Genomic DNA, 16,437 nt, shown 5'->3' on the forward strand with positions numbered 1-16,437 from the left:
CCTACATTGTAAAGTGCTTTGAGTGTCTAGAAAAGTGCTATATCAATGCAATGATCATTCATTCATTTATTCAATAATAAAAATGAAAAAAAATCTAAACCATTTAAATTTTTTCTTCTTCTAGGATAACAGCAGAAGGGTGGACAATGTGCTTAAGTTGTGGATCATCGAAGCCCGGGACCTTCCTGCGAAGAAACGCTATTATTGTGAGTTGTGTCTGGATGACCTGCTCTATGCTCGCACCACCAGCAAGCCGCGCACGGACACCGTCTTCTGGGGAGAGCACTTTGAGTTCAACAACCTGCCCACCATCCGCAGCCTCCGCTTCCACCTCTACAAGGAAACGGACAAAAAGAGACGCAAGGTACATAGCCATTGAGCCTGCCAGTGATGCAGTGGTGGTACCACTCGGTACCACGCCGTCCTAGCAGTTCGCTGAGCAGAAGTGCGTGCACGGATGTGCACACGCGCGCACACAAAAATGCACTCACAACTTTCACTCTACTGTCGCGCCGTGCGCCAAGTACCCGGCACTTATCACCTAGTCTTTGCATAGCATAACAATGAAAGAGAAGTGCAAGACCAAAATACAAGCCCTGTGGGGGGTTTGCTTGAGCTGGTCTGTGCACACGCGAGGGAACATGTATGCGTGTGCACGTGCGCGGGCGCGCGTGCACGTGGCGTCCAGGCAGTTCTGATATTACGACTGCACCGCTGGAGCCTGCCCAAGGTTGGGTGCTACCAGTGGTGGTGAAGGAGGCAATTTCCACCCTACATTGTAAAGCGCTGTGCGTGTCTAGAAAAGCACTATATAAATGCAGTGAATGAATGAATGAATGAATGAATGAAGGATTAATTGTTTGAAGTCAATGGGGACCCAAACCATATATCTTGAAAACCACAGGTAGCACCTTCCAAACAACTTCCGTCTCGTTTCGTGACATAGTAATAATAATAACAATAATAATAATAAACTTTATTTGTATAGCACCTTTCATACAGAAACTGCAGCTCAAAGTGCTTCACATTAGGATCTAACATCCCAACAGGCCACCTTGTTTATGGTTTGATTCAGTTTTAAATAGACAATAATAAAAAGAGTAAGATAAAATAGACAGAGTAAAATAGTACAATAGTGCAGTGCAATACAATTGTAGAATAGAATAGATAAAAAAAAATATATAGTTTACAGTGCAATAAATTGTTATGGTTTGTAACCGACCCCAATCGCACAACACAAGACAGGTATGAGAGTAAGCCAAAACAAGGCATTTATTCATTACATAACAAAAAGCGGCACTGTCCCTTTAAGGGAGAACACAAAAACACTGGAGTCAAAGAAAATAGGGAAAATGCGGCACTGTGCCTTTAAGAGGCGAACAGGCTAAGGGACTAAGGCTAAGGGACAGGGCCAGGGCAAAATGTCAAGGACCAGGACCAGGGGCACTGGAGAGGGGGACAGGGACAGGGACAGAGAACAGGGTTAAGGCCTTGGACAGGGAGAGGGCCAGAGCTGCTTACAGGGATGAGGAAAGGGTTCCGACGGCGGAGGCCTGGCATGGGAACCAGGGGCCCGACGGCGGAGGCCTGGCACGGAGATCTTCCTTGGATGCTGCAGACGGGCAGCGCAGAACACAGGGGAAGGATTCCGACGGCGGAGGCCTGGCATGGGAACCAGGGGCCCGACGGCGGAGGCCTGGCACGGAGATCTTCCTCGGATGCTGCAGACGGGCAGCGCAGAACACAGGGGTCCCAGGGGACCGGGGCGAAGAGACGCATCCTCCCGTGGAACTAGGAAGCGATGCGCGCCGGCTTGACGTCTGGAGTGGGGGCGCGCCGGCTTGACGTCTGGAGTGGGAGCGCGCTGGCTTGACGTCTGGAGTGGGAACACCACTCCAGGCCTGGCACGGAGATCCTCCTCGGAAGCTGTAGACGGGCAGCGCAGAACACCGGGGTCCCAGGGGACCGGGGCGAAGAGACGCATCCTCCCGTGGAAATAGGAAGCGATGCGCGCCGGCTTGACGTCTGGAGTGGGAACACTGGAAAACCTCCCGTAGAGAATTAGAGAGCGCAGACGGTGTCCCACTCCAGGCAAACGGCGACAGGTGGTGATGGCTGGCACGTCGTCTCTCGCCGGAGACGCGGCAGGTGATGGTAACGTCCAGGACTCCATGAACACTGAACACAGATAAGATACAGAGTCCAGAACACAGAACCAGCATACAGAACGACCCGACAAGGACTGGAGGGGAGGTCCAGGTATTTAAAGCCCTCTGGGGCGCTAATCATAAACTAAGACAGCTGTGAAAGGTAGTCCAAGGGTGGGGGCTGGTGAAGAGTAGAGGAGAGTAAAACATCGCAAGGGTGGGGGCTGTTGAGGAGAGTAGACAGGGAAAGTCCAAAGGTGGGGGCTGGTGAGGTGAGGAGACAGGGAATAAAGGTCCAGGGAACAGGCGAATCCTCACATAAATTAGTTCTGGATTACTGTTCAACAGTTCAAAGTCGTCTTTACCTTCTCTGTTTGGTATCCACAGTTTAAAACTTGACAGTCTTCCCTCCTGTTTTATACCCACTTTGACCCTTTGAACCTCCCACCCAGGGCAGTTCTAGGCCTGGGTCCTACACAGTTTTAAAGCCTGACAGTCTCTTGTTTGATACCCACACAGTTTAATACCTGACAGCTTTGAACCTGTAATAAAAAGCAATAGACAGAGTAAATTAATACAGTGCAATAAAATAGTAGATATAGTATATAATATAATATAATAATATATAATATAATATAGTAAAATGATGCAATAGAATGGACAGAGTAAAATAGTGCTACAGTACAATCAACAGCGGAATGTATTAGAAGGCTATGGTGAAGAGGTACGTTTTTAGCTTATTTTTTAAAATATTAAGAGATCTAGCTCTCTAGCTTCCCTAATGTGAAGGAATCTATGTTTTTCAATGTGTATATAATGTATATATCGGTGGGTGACAGCATCTACTCAGACGGATCTATAGATCTTAAAAGTAGCCGGCAGCCAGTGTGTGTTTCCACAGTAGAGAGCAGCAAGCAGGGTGCGTGAGTGCCAAGGTCATTGTCGGCTGAGTTATTCAACAGAGGAGATAACAGGCCGCTGGTGGGGGAAGGTTTGGTCAGAGCTATGGGGAGAGTTGGACATCGATAGAAGAGGACGGTTAGTGTAAAAGGTGACCAGCCGTTGCCATGGTAGCGTGTCACGTAATAACGAGAAGAGGGGTGGGGCCCGTTGCTATTGGGAGAATGTTAGGAGATGTCAGTTCCTTCCAGGGTAAGTTAGATTGAGACACGACGCACAGGCGAGCAGACGCATTGATCAGAGACTTTGAGATTCCTCCTCACCCTCGCTGGGTGGGGGAGGGGAAGTGACACATCATCGCTAGCTTCGGCTAACAGGGAATGGTTGTTGGCTACGACGAGGCCCAGAACCATTGAACTAATAGCATAAGAGACGGTGGAGAAGAATGAATTAAGACTGTTCAAGGACATTACAGAATTGGTTACATCTGGTACGAAGATGAAAATAAACATGAGGATCTAAGGAAAGAGATCACATTGCAGTATCGTTTCTTCTGACTACGGATGTACTAATAGGGGTTGATACAGTGTGAGACAGCTAATGAGATATCCAAGTAAAATGACACAACGCGGAGGCCAGTCACGGAACAGCAGGTGACGAGTGGATTAAATGATTAAAGGCTAGAAACACTGTTATCCAACAATAGGTAGTGTGTTCCATAACTTTGGTGCATAGTTTGCCGATTTTCCTTAGACTGTGGCTTGGAACCTTCAATAGACCAGTAGTAGATGATCGCAATGTTCTAGGAGGCACATAGTTGACTAGAGAATTTGCAATGTAGCTTGGTCCTGTTCCATTTAGTGCTTTGTATATAAGGAGGAGAACCTTGAAATCAATTCTAAATGTTACCGGAAGCCAGTGTAGGTTAGCTAATACTGGACTGATGTGGTCTCTCCTTGTTAGTAGCCTAGCTGCCGAGTTTTGAATAAGTTGGAGTTGTTCTGTGTTTTCTTTTGGGAGGCCAGTGAGGAGTGCATTACATTAGTCAAGTCGGCTTGAGATAAAGGCATGGATCAGTTTTTCAGCATCTTTTTTATTTATAAACGGCCGTACCTTAGCTATGTTTCTAAGGTGGAAAAATTATGTTTTTATCACCTTGTTGATGTGTGATTTAAAGCTTAGGTCTGAGTCTATTATAACACCAAGACTTGTAACTTCAGGTTTGATCCAAGGAGTAAGTTGCCCCATATTGCTCTGTAACATTTATCTTTTTGTTATAGGACCGACTAGTAGGATTTCAGTTTTGCCCTCATTTAATTTTAGGAAGTTGTTTGTCATCCATTTGTTTATTGCTAAGAGACAGGCGGAAATGGAGTTAATAGCTGTGTGATCATTTGGTTCAGCGGAGATGTACAATTGTGTGTCATCTGCGTAACTATGGAAACATACATTGTGTTTTCTAATGATGTCTCCGAGCATGTATAGTGAGAATAATAATGGACCAAGGCAGCTCCCCTGTGGAACTCCGAAGTAGGTGTTTCTCAGAACAATGATCTCCAAGCCTAACGTAATATTCTCTCCCTTATATGTTCTGAACCAGTTTAATACATAGTCAGAAAGGCCAACTAACTTTTCTAGACGATTTATTAGGTGGTCGATCGTGTCAATTATTGTATTGTAGCTATGGAGACAATAGTATGGCTCATTTGACAGGCATTGTTTATAGTCCAACACTGACACACCAGTTCATTTCTACATACTTTAGTTTGTGTGCTATTCCACGCTAAACATCGCCCCTTTCCAAAATAATCCAGTATTTTTTTCTAGATCACGAGATATGATGTGTTATATGCATATTCCCAAATCGTTCGGGTTGCTCGTCTGAAACTCCAAATATTTCCAAATCAAAGGTATATACCATATATGTATATATGTTTCTTCACAAAATCATCAAGGGGAGGGGGGTCGTTTTACCTCGAAGCTGCGATCGCTACCAAAAGCATGTTTTAGGTTCGGTAAAATACGACACTGTGATCGATACAAAAGCATGTTTTAGGTTCGGTCAAATATACCTAAAATAGACCTTACCTTAATCAGAAGGTACTCCAAAATGAATAATCCCAGTCGTCCCATCGCAATCGCAATTACTCGTGTATATTGGGCATGGCTATCATACGGGAAACAATAGGTTTGAGGCGATCAAATCTCCGACCGATTGCTGTGTCCTGATTCACTTTGAGGGGGAGGAGTTCCTGCAGCCAGATTCACAGAGAGATAAAGACCCAGAGACCAGAGACCCAGTTCAAAAGGTAGGCGATACTGCCACCTGGTGGGATTCGATCGTCATTGCAAGGTAGCAGTGCCAGGGAGACACAGGGAGGTCCGCGCAAGTGTTTAGAATGGGGATCAAAGGGAAAATATCAAAGGATCTAAAAACGAGAAAACTAGTTTTTGGCGCTGAACGGTTGGATTTGAAACACGAGAATACTTGTTTTTGGCCCAGAAAGGGTTAAAAGAACACACCAACATTTTGGGAAATTAGCTTACCGTCTTCTCCAGAGAGAGACAAGACGATAGATACCAGTTTCCTCTCTGTGCGTTCAGTAGAGGACGAGAACGAGGACGCGACCCCGGTCAGACGCCTCTGGTTTTAGCTCCGCAACGATGTACACACTTTTAGCTATTATGTTTGTTTTTTCTACTTTTTTATTTAAAGCAACACTGGCGGGTACGTCATACGACCGCCAGACACTTATGGACCTGAACCCCGGGCTCAAAGAGGAGTTCGGAGACACTTTTGACCTAGAATGGCCAGCAGAATGGCTTGGTTTCAAAACCAAATTCTCAGCAATACTAAACGACATGGCCCCCCTAAGAACCACCAGGGTAAAAAATCGCGCTGAGCCGTGGATGCACTCCGAAATACTGGCCGCTATGAAAACCAGAGACAAAAAATGCTCTGAGTTTCGTAAAAGTCAGTCAAAGCTTACTAAAAGCACGAGCAGTGAACTCCAAGCCCACGTGACTGAACTCAAACTAGAAAGAAACAGACTAAGAAACGACGTAAACTCCATGATCAAAACTGCAAAAAAGAATTTCATCAATGACAAAACTGAGGAAAACAAAAACAAACCACGTGAACTTTGGAAATTACTCAATAATCAACTAGGATGCAGTAAAAAACTTAAAACCAGATTCTCAAACATAAACATAAAAACGGACAACACGCTCATCACAGACAAGCTGGATGTAGCCAATTACTTAAACATTTTCTTCACAAACATAGCCACAACACTGGTAAACAAACTACCCTCCCACTCAGGGCTTTATGGGGTAGAACACATAGTAGCTTACTACAAAAACCTAGGGGTCCGCAAGGACGACTTCAAGCTGGAAATGGTAACAACAGATGAGGTACTCAATAAACTGAGCGCCCTCCAACCTAACAAGGCCACTGGCCATGACAACATCCCCTCCAAATTCCTCAGAGACTCAGCAGCCGCCATCACACCAATCATCACACACATAATAAACCTCTCCATAAAACAGGGACACGTCCCCAAGGACTTCAAAATTGCGAGGGTGACCCCTCTGCACAAAAAGGGCAGCAAATTAGACCCAGGCAACTACCGCCCTGTTTCTATTCTCACCTCCATCTCGAAAGTCATGGAAAAAATAGTCTACGAACAGGTCGAAAAGTACCTAGCGGAAAAAAATCTAATCTACGAATTCCAATCTGGCTTCAGAACATCCCACTCCACTGACACATGCCTTCTCTATTTGAATGACCACATCAAACAAGAGGTGGACGCAGGCAAATACTGCGGCATGGTCATGCTGGACCTACAAAAGGCCTTTGACACGGTCAATCACTCCATTCTGATTGACAAGCTAAAAGCAATTGGTTTTGATAGTCTATCAGTGAGCTGGATGCAATCCTACCTTGAGGGGAGGGAACAGATGGTGGAGGTAAACGGTACCCTACCCCCCCCCCCTCACAGTGAGCTGTGGTGTTCCACAAGGAAGCATACTAGGACCGCTACTGTTCCTAATTTATGCAAATGACATGTCGTCAGCTTGTGACTGCAACTTGTTCCTGTTTGCGGACGACTCAGCCCTGCTGGTCTCTGACAAGAACAAGTTACAGGTTGAAAAAACCCTCAGCTCGGAACTAGGCAGAATCTGCATATGGCTCGCTGATAACAAACTATCATTACACATGGGCAAAACAGAGTCCATTCTCTTCGGTTCAAATAACAAACTCAGCAAGACCGACGGCTTCTCAGTTACAGTGGGTGACAATATTGTCACAAGGAAAGATGAAATTACCTACCTGGGTTCCATCCTAGAGGCTAATCTCTCCTGTGACAAAATGGCATCCAATGTAATAAAAAAAGTCAACCAACGAACTCGATTCTTGTACCGGATCTCCTCTCTGGTAAACAAGAACACCCTGAAGACTCTGGCAGGAGCACTCATTCAGGGGTACTACGACTATGCTTGCACCTCATGGTACCAAAGCACCTCAAAGGCGCTAAAAACAAAATTACAAACATCTCAAAACAAACTGGTCAGACTACTGCTTGACCTTACTCCTAGAACCCACCTCACCCCTGCCCACTTTGACAACCTAGGATGGCTTAGAGTAGACGACAGAGTACAACAACTTGCAATGGGCCTGGTCTACAAGATACACTACACGACCAAGGTACCCATGTACATGTCAAAATACTTCCCAAAGGTCAGTGAATACCACGATCACAACACCAGAGGGAGCTCCACAAATCATGTTAAACCCAGATTCGGCTCAAATAAGGGACTAAACACGTTTCGCAATTATGCCACATCAATGTGGAACGCCCTACCCAAAGCTGTAAAGGAATGTGGATCACTACCCACTTTCAAAACCTCTCTCAAGGGACACCTACGGGAGACTGCAATTCAACACTGGCCCCTGTAAATATCCTAACCCAACCCCCTCCAATGTACAGTCATTTACCTAGTATGGTTTTGTCAATAGTTCAATGTACAATTGTGTTTGTTTGTACAGTGTCTCCCCCTCCCCCCCCCTCAATGTACAGTGTTACTTGTTTATACAGTGTGCCCCCCGGCCCCCCCCCCCCCCCCCCCCCAACCACCTCCAATGTAAATTACCCAGTATGGTTGTCAATATCCCAATGTACCCAACCCCCCCCACCCAACCTCCTCCAATGTACAGTTTCTACGTCAAATGTATATACTCCCTTTTCTTGACTCCTTCTGTATCACAAACAGTACTGTATTTGCAAATCTGGTATGTCATAAATGTATAGATGTAGCAGTACTGACTATCTGTATGTCATATATGTCTATATGAATTGAAAATGGGGGACCCTGATGGAAACAAGACAAACGTCCTTCTCAGGTCTGCATCCCCTTAACAATTGTATGTATTGAGCCGTACTGTATTGTACCCATTCTGCAATCTGTTAAATAAAGTTTTCATTCATTCATTCATTCAGAAATTAGACGGGAGAATGGCGGCAAGGAAAAGAACAAAGGCCACGGCAGGAAGAGACACAGAGGGAGACGTGGAGGTATCAGACTGAGACTAAAAAGAGCTGCTTACCGCCCAGCAATTCCATCCATCTTTCTGGCGAATGCCCGTTCGTTGGAGGGTAGGATGGATGACCTAAGGGCGAGGGTCCGGTTCCAACGGGAGATGAGAGACATCAACATCATATGTCTCACGGAGACATGGCTCACGTCGGCGACCCCGGACAAAAGCGTATCTCCCTCGGATGCCTTTACAGTCTTACGTGCAGATCGTACCGCTGCCTCAGGAAAGACCATCGGCGGCGGGGTCTGCCTCATCACGAACAATTCCTGGGTTAATCCCGAGGGGGTGCATGTTCTCTCAAACTCGTGTTCCCCGGACATGGAACATCTTTCTATTCTGTGCCGTCCGTTTCATCTCCCGAGGGAGTTCTCCGCGGTCGTCATGACCGCCGTATATATTCCCCCACACGCGAATACGGGCAAAGCGCTGGGAGAACTACACGATCATCTCAACAAACACCAGATCAAACATCCAGATGCAGCGATGGTAGTAGCCGGCGATTTCAACCAGGCCAACCTGAAGAAAGTGATGCCGTCCTTTTTTCAGCACATCGCTTGCTCCACCAGAGGGAAAAACACACTCGACCACTGTTATTCCCCGTTCAGAGCCGGATACAAGGCAGTAGCCGCTCCGCCATTAACGGGGTCCACAAGCTCGAGCGACCACGACTCCATCTTGCTATTTCCGGCATATCAACAGAGATCACGTGACGCCGTCGTGTCACGTGAGACAAAGAAGTGGACCGACGAATCAGAGGCCACGCTCCAGGACGTGCTTGCAGACACGGATTGGGAGATGTTCAAAGGAAGCGTCAGTGACGTCAGCGAGCTCGCAGACACAGTGGTGTGCTACATTACAACAATAGCCGATGGTATTGTCCCCAGAAAAACGGTGCGGATTTTCCCAAACCAGAAACCGTGGGTGGATAGCACTATTAGAGCAGCTCTGAACTCTCGTACCACCGCCTACAACCTGGGTAGAGAGTCAGGAAACATGGAGGAGTATAAGGCTTCAGTCTATACTCTACGCAAGGCTGTCAAACTTGCTAAGAGGACATATGCTGATAAACTGGAGACACAAATGGCACAAAACGACACAAGAGGATTATGGCAGGGACTGAAGACAATAACTGACTATAAAGTCAGCGCCCCCTCAATGGGGAGCGACGACGCCTCCCTCGTGGACAAGCTCAACATCTTCAACGCTCGGTTTGGTGTAGACAGTGGCGCTGCTGGCTCTCCGGCTAGTGACGTCACTGGCGCGCCGGCTGTTGTGGAGGGGGGGGGGGGGGGCAACCGCGGGGGGGCGGGGACGCTCTCTCGTTGTCGGAACACAGTGTGAGAAGAGCATTTATGCAGGTGAACACCAGGAAGGCTGCTAGCCCAGATGGCATAACAGGACGCATACTCAAGACCTGTGCCAACCAGCTGGCCCCTGTGTTCACCGCCATATTTAATCAATCACTGGCGGAGTCAGTGGTCCCTGCCTGCTTCAAGATGTCTACCATCATCCCTGTGCCGAAGAAGCCCTCCCCAACATGTCCAAATGACTACAGACCGGTGGCACTCACCTCTGTGGTCATGAAATGTTTCGAGAGGCTGGTCAAGGACCACATTTGTGCCTCCCTCCCCAGTGATATGGACCCTATGCAATTTGCATACAGGACAAACAGGTCCACCGACGACGCGGTCTCCCAGGTACTGCACAGCACCCTCTCGCACCTTGACCGTCAGAAGGGGGGCTATGTGAGACTGTTGTTCATTGACTACAGCTCAGCGTTCAACACCATAGTCCCCACCAGACTGGTGGACAAGCTGATCGAGCTAGGTCTGAGCTCCGCCCTGAGCGCCTGGGTACTGGACTTTCTGAGCGAAAGACCCCAGGCGGTCAGGGTGGGGGGTCAGACCTCCAACACCATCACCCTGAGCATCGGGTCCCCCCAGGGCTGTGTTCTGAGCCCCCTGCTGTACTCACTCTACACACACGACTGTGTGGCCAAGTTCAGCTCCAACTCCATAGTGAAGTTCGCAGATGACACGGTGGTGGTGGGGCTGATCTCGGACAACGACGAGAAGGCCTACCGGGAGGAGGTTGAGGTACTGGAACGCTGGTGCCAGGACAACAGCCTGCTCCTGAACATTGGTAAAACCAAGGAGCTGATCGTGGATTATAGGAGAGGGCAGCAGGAGACGCACACACCACTGATGATTAACGGGGATACCGTGGACAGGGTGAGCAGCTTCAAGTACCTGGGGGTCCACATCTCAGAGGACCTGACATGGTCAACACACATAGACACAGTAGTAAAGAAGGCGAAACAGCGTCTCTACCACCTGAGACAGTTAAGGAAGTTCAGAGTATCGGGAAAGATACTCCAGTCCTTCTACTCAGGAGCTGTAGAGAGCATCCTGACCGGAAACATCACTGCCTGGTATGGAAACAGCACGGCACAGGACAAGAAGGCCCTACAGAGAGTGGTGCGCTCAGCCGAGCGTACCACGGGTATTGCACTACCCCCCCTGCAGGTTCTATACAACAAGAGGTGCAAATCCAGTGCCTGCAGGATAATGAAAGACCCTCACCACCCCAATAACAGCCTGTTTCAGCTGCTGAGGTCAGGCAGACGCCTGCGAACCCCAGCTACTAGGACAGAGCGGCTTAGGCTCAGCTTCTTCCCCCAGGCCATCAGAGCCATGAACAATGAACATTGAGTGCTCAGAACATTGAACTGTCCACACACAAGCACACATGAACACACACACACGACACGCACACTGTGCACGCTCACACACGAGCAGCCACTTAACACTTTAACATGAGCGGGCACACACTCATGTCGCACACACGCACACTTATGGCCAAAGGAAAGGACACTTTAAATTAGAATAACGGGAACAGTGTATTGCACTACCAAAGCTAACTAGCATGTCCCATATGCTCTGTAAATAAGTATGTACAGATACCGAGATGTCACTCCATGTAACCTGTTACCTGTTACTGCACAATGTTGTTTTCTTCTTTTGATTCTATTATATGTACCACTGTATTGCACATCGTTGCGGGCAAGACCACCCGCATTTCATTGTATACCTGTATGCCGTGACAATTAAAACTCTTGACTTGACTTGACTTGACTTGACTTGTAGAAGGCTATCTGACTGCATGTTAGCCTAGCTTAGCACAATGAATGGAAGCGGACATGACCGGTTAGCCTTCGGGAGAGGTGTTAATTGGACAATGCCTTACACTGTAAGAAAAAAAGCTGCAAGAAAACGGTAAATGTCTGGCATCAATGGTTGCCAAATACTTACTGTCAAATTACAGTAAAATCAAATACATTTACAGATTACAACCTTTATTTAATGGTTTGATAAAAGGTAATTTACTGTATTTTTATGGAATTTACACTTAAAGTAGAAAAACAAAAGTAATCTGTAAAATAATACAGTGAATTTCCTGTGATAAAACATTTATTTTTTTACAGTGTAGGCTAACCAGTCATGTCTGCTTCCATTCATTGTCCTAAGCTAGGCTAACATGCAGCCAGATAACTTTCTACTGAAAGCACAGAGAGGAAACTGGTATATATCTTCTTGTCTCTCTCTCTGGAGAAGACGGTAAGCTAATTTCCCAAAATGTTGGCAGGTTCCTTTAAAATAGAGTATCCCCTTTAAACATGTGTTATTAAATAATCTCCTTTGTGGTATCATCCAGGAGAAGAGCACGTACCTGGGCCTGGTCAGTATCCCCATCTCCAGTATCACCGGCAGGCAGTTCGTGGAGCAGTGGTACCCGGTGATCCAGTCCGGCGTTTTGGCCAAAGGTGGCGGCGTGGGGAGCGGCAAAGCCAGCAACGCCTCGCTGCGCGTCAAGTCTCGCTACCAGACGATGAGCATCCTCCCCATGGAGTTGTACAAGGAGTTCGCAGAGTACATCACCAACAACTACCGGACACTGTGCGCCATCTTGGAGCCGCTGTTGAGTGTCAAGAGCAAAGAGGAAGTGGCTTTTGCGTTGGTGCACATCCTCCAGAGCACCGGGAAGACCAAGGTATGGCCTATGAGTATTTAGTTTATTTGCTTGCTTTTCGTATTCTTTCCACGTCTACGCTGATGAGTATTCTATTGTACTGGTATGTGTATGATTGTTGTTTACCTGTGCACTCACCAAGACAAATTCCAATCAATGTTTCATTGAAATGATAATAAACTATTGAATCTTGAATCTTGAAGGTAGGAGGAGGGGGGGGAACGAATCCCGTCCTGAGCATAAGAGCATGCTGCTGCCGTGTGAATAATGGTCAATTTAGTGTGTTTTTCCATGCCCACAGTATTCTGGATATTAGCTTGTATCCCCTTTAAGGACTAAGTCAAGATTATGCTGTTATTAGGCTGTTAATGCATGACTTTATTGAAGAACCATAGAACCATATGTCCTGATAACAGATCCCTGTATACACAAGTAAGCATACTATTGTGAAATTATGTACACAGACAGCAACACCCAACAGGAAATGGGATAAGTTATGTAAATACTTCAGTATCTCAGCTAATATAGGCATATCTTTGCAATCATATTTGAGTTTCTTATATTGAGTATACAAGCTTTTCCCAGCTATTGTAAACGGGATATGGGATTTACATGTGTACCAACAATGAATGTGTTCACATGCGCAAATCTATCCAAATTCGTAAAATATGGAATATGCCTCAGAAATAGCAGAAAATGGTCTGCACACAGTGACTTGTAATTTATTAACTTACTGTAAATGCACAGAGGTGTCTAGTTTTTCAAGACAGAATCCCTGAGTATTAATTTATTTATCATATTGTAAAAAGTACAAAAATACAAGATGGCGCCACACTGTCTGGCCACCTCTCCGTGGGCTCCGTTGAGATTGTGCTTGATATGGTAAATTTGTATAGTTTTACGCGTTTTTTATGTACCAACTGCTAGTGCATTGTATATGACCGTCAGACCCTTATTGACATTGGATTACAGTTTACTCACTGTTTGGATTGCTCTCCCGACTGGCTCGCTCACCATGCTATTTTTCGAGAATGCTATTTATTGACTACAACTCAGCATTCAATACCATAGTCCCTTCCAAGCTCGTCATCAAGCTCAGAGGCCTGGGCTTGAACTACGACCTCTGCCAGTGGGTCTTGGACTTCCTGACAGGAAGACCCCAAGTGGTGAGAGCAGGCACCTACTCATCCATCACTCTCAACACAGGTGCCCCCCAGGGCTGTGTTCTGAGCCCCCTCCTCTACTCGCTTTATATGCATGACTGTGTGGCAAAGCATAACAGCAACACAATCATCAAGTTTGCTGATGACACAGCTGTGGTGGGCCTGATCTCTGCAAATGACGAGAGGGCCTACCTGGGAGAGGTAGAGAACCTGGCGCTGTAGTGCCAGGAGAACAGCGTCAACCTTGAACGTCAGCATAAACAAAGAAATGATTGTGGATTTTAGGCGGTTTGGGGCTAGGGACTACAGCCCCTTCAGCATCTATGGGGCACCGGTCGAGAGAGTGAACAGTTTCAAGTACCTCAGAGTCCACATATCTGAGGACTTGACATGGACTTGGACTGAGGACTTGACACATTGACAGTGTAGTAAAGAAGGCATGGCAGCGCCTCTACTTCCTTAGGCGCCTATGGAAGTTCAAAGTGAGTCAGAAGATCCTTAAGAACTTCTACTCATGCACAATGGAGAGCGTCCAGACTGGTAACATCACCTCCTGGTTTGGGAATAGCATCGCACACGACCGCAGCAGACTGCAGAGAGTGGCCCGATCAGCCAAACGCACAATCGGAGGTGGGCTTCCCACTCTCCAGGACATTTACACCAAGTGTTGCAGGGCCAAAGCTAAGAGAATAGTCAAAGACTCTAGCCACCCAAACAACTGCCTCTTTGCACTGCTGCGGTCAGGCAAGCGTTACCGGAGTCTCATGGCCAGTACAGAAAGACTCAGAAGGAGCTTCTATCCCCAGGCCATCAGGATGCTCAATGACTCTATGTAACATCAACCCATCCATCTACACTCATTGCACACACACTCACTTTAAACAAACACTCACCTTAACACTCACTTTAGACACTTTAAACACTTCAACACTACACCATATTTGATCTATTTATGAAAGAGATTTGCACTACATCCATACCTCATTTTTGCATTTTGCATCTTTTTCTTTTGCATTGTCTACATGTTGTACCTCATTCTCTGCATTTTTACTTCATTTTATTTTTTGATCCACTTTTTCTCCTTATTTTTCAATTTTTTCTCCCATCCCAATTTCATATCGCCAATTCTCCCCTTCAATTCTCCCCTCGCCTGTCTTGAACGTTGCTAGAGTATGCCTCCCACTGGTCGGCTGTAGTGAGGATAGAAGCCTTGCATCACGTGTCCCCTCCGGTACACGAGGAGGCCGCCTGTCGCATCTTTTCACCAGACAGCGCGGACTCTCAATGGCGAGGAGTAACGCGTGGGAGGCTCACGCTGCCCCCGATACTTCCTGTCTCTGCTGTACAGGCGTCACCCAACCGACCTGTAGGAGTCGCTGTCCACAACGTCCAATCCCCACCCATCGACTTTCCACCCGCTACCTCTGCCAATTGAGATAGTATGACGACTGGCCCAAGCCGGAGGCAACGCTGACTCGGGGAGTCGAGACCGGAGTCTCTTGCATTGGTGACAAGCGCAATTTCCGCTACGCCACCCAGCCGCCCCGCATTTTTACTTCATTGTACTTTAGTTGTATATTGTATATTGTATATTTGTATAGTGTTGGGACTTTATTCCTGTTTTACTTACTTATATTTTTATTGTATGAAGCACATTCTCAGGGGCTCATACAGAACCAAGCATTTCACTGTAATGTACATGCACTTTATACATGACAAATAAAAGCAAACTTGAAACTTGAACTTGGATATTGGAATACTAACGTGCATAACACTTTTTTCTTTTGCCATAAAAACACAAGTCGCTGACTGCAGTTGTAACCTCCCCTCAGGAGTTCCTGTCTGACATGGCCATGTGCGAGGTGGATCGATTCATGGATCGGGAGCATCTGATCTTTCGAGAGAACACCCTAGCTACCAAGGCCGTGGAAGAATACCTCAAATTGATAGGTCACAGGTACCTCAAGGATGCTATAGGTAATACGATTTGTACGCTGTTGCCTACTTTTTGCAGTGGAGTTCTTATTAAGTGTGCTAAATAACAGTACAGAGTATTCACTGGTGTTTCGAGAGACTTAAAGGGACACACCAACATGGGAAATGCGCTCACTGTCTTCTCCAGAGCCAGAAGATGGATACCAATTTCTTCTCTGCATTTAGTAGAAAGCTATCTCCGTCTGCAAGCTAGCCTAGCTTAGCACAAATTAATAGAAGCGGATACATCTTCCTGTCTGACTCTGGAGAAGACGGTAAAGGCATCTCCCATAATGTTCCTGTGTCCCTTTAACGGTCCCAAGTACATATTCCTGTTTGATTGATTGATTGAAAACTTGAATTAACAGATTGCAGAATGGGTACAGTACAGTACAGCTCAATACACACAATTGTTAACACTTTCAGCGCCACGCCTGGTTTTCCGTTTTACCGCTTGAATGCCACCATCGGCGCCAATGTTAACGTTAATATCGCCTAATCTATGTTTTAAATTATGGCTATGTGTCTAATCTGCCCATCGCATTATCAAAGACTATTTTCCAGTCAGTGCTGTGAAGGCAGATTGTTTTTTTATCGCGTCGTTGCCGTTTCAGAGCAGTTAGAA

General features: G+C 46.6%; 1 protein-coding gene across 1 annotated transcript in view; it reads left to right on the forward strand.

The window, feature by feature from the left end:
- The window catches only part of LOC311226541 (ras/Rap GTPase-activating protein SynGAP-like), a gene marked incomplete at its 3' end in the record, with an annotated part of 153,477 nt that overhangs the window by 50,455 nt on the left and 86,585 nt on the right, over positions 1-16,437 (forward strand). Inside the window, exons 5-7 of the mRNA XM_084311961.1 lie at positions 125-364; positions 12,361-12,696; positions 15,671-15,815. Of these exons, the coding sequence (XP_084168087.1) occupies positions 125-364; positions 12,361-12,696; positions 15,671-15,815 (721 nt within the window). The remainder of the gene's footprint in view (positions 1-124; positions 365-12,360; positions 12,697-15,670; positions 15,816-16,437) is intronic.

This window comes from Notolepis coatsorum (genome assembly GCF_963971535.1).
Source record: "Notolepis coatsorum genome assembly, chromosome: 4".
Classification (NCBI taxonomy): Eukaryota; Metazoa; Chordata; class Actinopteri; order Aulopiformes; family Paralepididae; genus Notolepis; species Notolepis coatsorum.